General features: G+C 44.4%; 1 protein-coding gene across 1 annotated transcript in view; it reads left to right on the top strand.

Annotated features, from left to right (window-relative positions):
* EAH_00051680 (hypothetical protein, conserved) overlaps positions 1-3542 on the top strand; it is a gene marked incomplete at both ends in the record, with an annotated part of 7193 nt that extends 3651 nt beyond the window's left edge. Inside the window, 5 exons of the mRNA XM_013394126.1 lie at positions 469-653; positions 1322-1382; positions 1781-2180; positions 2593-2953; positions 3480-3542. Coding sequence (XP_013249580.1) covers positions 469-653; positions 1322-1382; positions 1781-2180; positions 2593-2953; positions 3480-3542 — 1070 coding nt within the window. The remainder of the gene's footprint in view (positions 1-468; positions 654-1321; positions 1383-1780; positions 2181-2592; positions 2954-3479) is intronic.
* Positions 3543-3676: the final 134 nt, after the last annotated feature.

Genomic DNA, 3676 nt, shown 5'->3' with positions numbered 1-3676 from the left:
GGAACAGTAGTAGCCGCAGCAGTAGCGGTAGCAGCAGTAGCAGCAGCAGCAATATCAGCAGCAGCAGCAGCAGCAGTAGCAGCAGCAGTAGCAGCAAAGGCTTGTGTTGAATGCTTGTTGCTTTTTGATTTTTGTTTGTTTTTCTTTAATTGTCTCCTTAGGGTTGTTTCTGATGGATGGAGAGGAGACAGGCAAACTCTACGCCAGCCACAAGACCCGCATGCATGCGTTCACTCGCGTAAGCAGCAGTAGCAGCAGCAGCAGTAGCAGTAGCAGCAGCAGCAACAGCAGCAGCAACAGCAGCAGCAGCAGCAGTAGTAGTAGTCTTTGTCTCGTTTCTATGAGGAAACTGCGTGCAGCAGTAGCATCAGACATCTCTCTCTGTTGCTGTTTCTGGTGCTGTTGCTGCTTCTTCTACTGCATCTGCTGCTGCTTCATCTGCTGCTGCTGCATCTGCTGCTGCTGCAGTAGATCTAAGCGGAGGTGCTTCTGGTTCTCGTCTAAAGGCTCAGGCCTCGAGACTTCCTGCTGCAGTTCGACGAAAAGCACAGGGCTTCTTTAAATGGCGATCGGATCACCAGAAGAAAAAAATCAGCAAAGAAGAACGATATAGAGAGTGCATTAAACTTGTCATTGATAGGATGGATCCTCATGTATGTTTTAGTTTATTTATTATTTAATCTGTTTGTTTATAGTACATTTTTATCTCTATTTATATATATATATATATATCTATGTCTATATCTGTTTCTTTTTGTGTATCTATATCTATATGTATTGGTTTCTATATCTATATCTATATCTATATCTATATCTATATCTATATATCTATATCTATATATATATCTATATCTATATATATATCTATATATATATCTATATATATATATATATATAGATGCAGATGCATTTTTTATGTTTATACATCGCCTCTCTTCTTTTTTTCTTTTGTGATGTTTATTTTGTTTGTTTGGTTGAGTGCTTGTTTGTGCTGCTGCTGTTGCTGCTGTTTTTGCTGCTGCTGTTGATGCTGCTGCTTGTTTGCTGCCGTTGGTTCGTCGTTGTTTGTCTGATGATGGTGTCTGTTTGCTGCAGCGCTTGTTGCTGCTGTTGCTGCTGCTGTTTGTTTGCTGCTGCTGCTGCAGCAGTTGCAGCAGTTGCTGCTGGTTTTGCTGCAGATGTCTGTTTGCTGCTGCTGTAGCTTCTGCTGCAACAGTTGTTGCTGCAGTTTGTTTGCTGCTGTTTCTGCTGCTTATTGTTTGCTGCTGCTGCTTCGGCTGCAGTTGCTGCTGCTGCTGCTGCTGCTGTTTGTTTGCTGCAGCTACCTAACTTTGGATTAGCAGATAAGACAGAGCTGCACATCACCGTTGACGCCGAGCAAGGTAAACAAAGCCCTGAAAATAAAATAAAATATAATAAATAATAAACATTATATATATATATTTATTTAGTTTGTTTCTTAATTTATATAAAATAAAACATATTATTTTAATGCTTCGCCATCAAAGAAAACAAGGAGACAGAGAAAAAGATATTAATAAACAGAGACAGAGACAGACAGAAGACGCAGAGACAAACCCAGCATTATCAACTGCAGCAGCAACCACAGCAGCACCTGCAACAGCGCCTGCAGCAGCAACTGCACCACAAACAGCAGCAGCAGCTGCACCATCACCTGCAGCAGCAACAGCATCATCATCATCATCATCATCAGCAGCAGCAGCAGCAGCAGCAGGACTCAAGGAGTATTTGATATGATTCTTTTGCTTTTTTGCTGCAGGTCTTTATGTCGGGGGTTGGGTACCAGCAGCAGAGCTGCTGCCAGTAGCAGCAACAAAAGAAGGTGCGCAGCAAGAGCCGAATCTAACAGCAGCAAATTCTATTGAATCTTCACAAACTATTAAGGGGGGCCCCCAGGGGGCCCCCCAGGGGCCCCCTCCCCCAGGTACCCCCAAGGGGGGCCCCACAGGGGGCCCCCAGGGGCCCCTAACAAATAGCCCAAGGGAGGGGGCCCCCGGGGGCCCCTCAGTAATAGATATGGGTGGGGGTAGAGGTGTAGGGTTTGATGCTGTTAATGAAGAAAGAAATATAAGAGGGAGAGACAGAGAGCATACAGTGCACCTGCAAGTTAAAAGAAAAGTCTCACCATCACAAACAAAGGCTAAGGGGTTGCATCAGAGGTAAGATATTAATTATATTAAGATATTAATTAATTAATTAATTAATTAATTAATTGAGATCCCTGCTGATGCTGATTGCTGCTGCTGCTGGTCTTCCTGTTTTCTGCTGCTGCTGCTGACTTTCCCGTTGCTACTGCTGCTGGTGGTCTTTTTGCTGCTGCTGGTCTTGCTGCTTTTGCTGTTCTTGCTCATGGTGCTGCTCTTGCTGCTGCTGCTGCTCTTGTTGCTGCTGCTGCTCTTGCTGCTGCTGCTGCTCTTGCTGCTGCTGCTGCTGCTGGGTCTCCCCTTAAAGAATTGGAGTGTCTGTGTGTATATAATGTGTTGTGCAGTATAAACAAATACGAACAAAGACAGGAAAGTACTATTATATTATTTGTCTTTATTTCTTTTTCTGTCTTTGTTTGTTGCTTAGGCTAGGGCATGCCCTGCAAGTAAAACAAAACATAAAGCAAGCAGACATTAGAAGAAGACTAAGAAAGACGCAGCAGCAGCAGCAGCAGCATCATCATCACGGGGAGAGATCTATAGAGGACTTCTTGCAGGAGACACCCCACATAAGGAGACAGACATGCGAGCAGACTTGTGACGGTATTGTTGTTCGGGTTAAGAGACCCCAGCAGCAGCAGCAGCAGCAGGAGGAGGAGCAGGAGCAGCACCACCACCGCCACCACCACCAGCAGCAGCAGCAGGAAGGAGACGCAAACAAACAGCGAAGAGGCACAGACATTCTTGACCCCAGCAATCAGCTAGACAGACCCTTTGGATGGGCGGAGGTTAGCTGCTGCTGTCTCCTTTATGTCTCCTTCCTGTCTTCTTTCTGTCTCCTTTCTGTCTCTTTGCTGTCTCCTTTCTGTCCCTTTGCTGTCTCCTTTCTGTATCTTTGCTGTCTCTGCTGTCTCCTTTTTGTCTCTTTGCTGTCTCCTTTCTGTCTCCTTTCTGTCTCCTTATCTTTTTTGCGCCTCTTTGTTGTCTCCTTTCTGTCTCTTTGCTGTTTCCTTTCTGTCTCTTTGCTGTCTCCTTTCTGTCTCTTTGCTGTCTCCTTTCTGTCTCCTTTCTGTCTCCCTTCTGTCTCTTTTCTGTCTCTTTTGTGTTTTGTTAATATTGCCATTCGCTGTCTGTTTCCTTTCTGCGTTTGGTTTGTCTTTGCATGCAGTTCGTTTCTCTTGTATTTCTTCCTGTTATCACCCCTTATTTGTTTATTTTATTTTATTTATTTTATTTATTTTATTTTAATGTTTGCTTCGCTCTTTCTTCTTTTTACATATATCTTCGTGGCTTTTAATTTTTTTGTTTTGTTAGTGTTACTGTGGTGGGGTTGTTGATATCTCCTTTAGTCTATTGAGTACCCCCTTCCTGTTCTAATCCTGTCTCTTTTCTTTGCTGTTTGCTGCTGTTCTTGCTGCTGCTGCTGCTGCTCCTCCTCCTCCTCCACCTCCTGCTGTTGCTGTTGCTGCTGCTGCTGCTGCTGCTGCTGCTGCTGCTGCTGCTGCTGCTGC

Source organism: Eimeria acervulina, genomic scaffold (genome assembly GCF_000499425.1).
Source record: "Eimeria acervulina Houghton genomic scaffold, Eah_scaff900, whole genome shotgun sequence".
Taxonomy (NCBI): Eukaryota; Apicomplexa; class Conoidasida; order Eucoccidiorida; family Eimeriidae; genus Eimeria; species Eimeria acervulina.
Note: the sequence above shows the minus strand (reverse complement) of the source record. Positions and strands in the feature narration are given on the sequence as shown.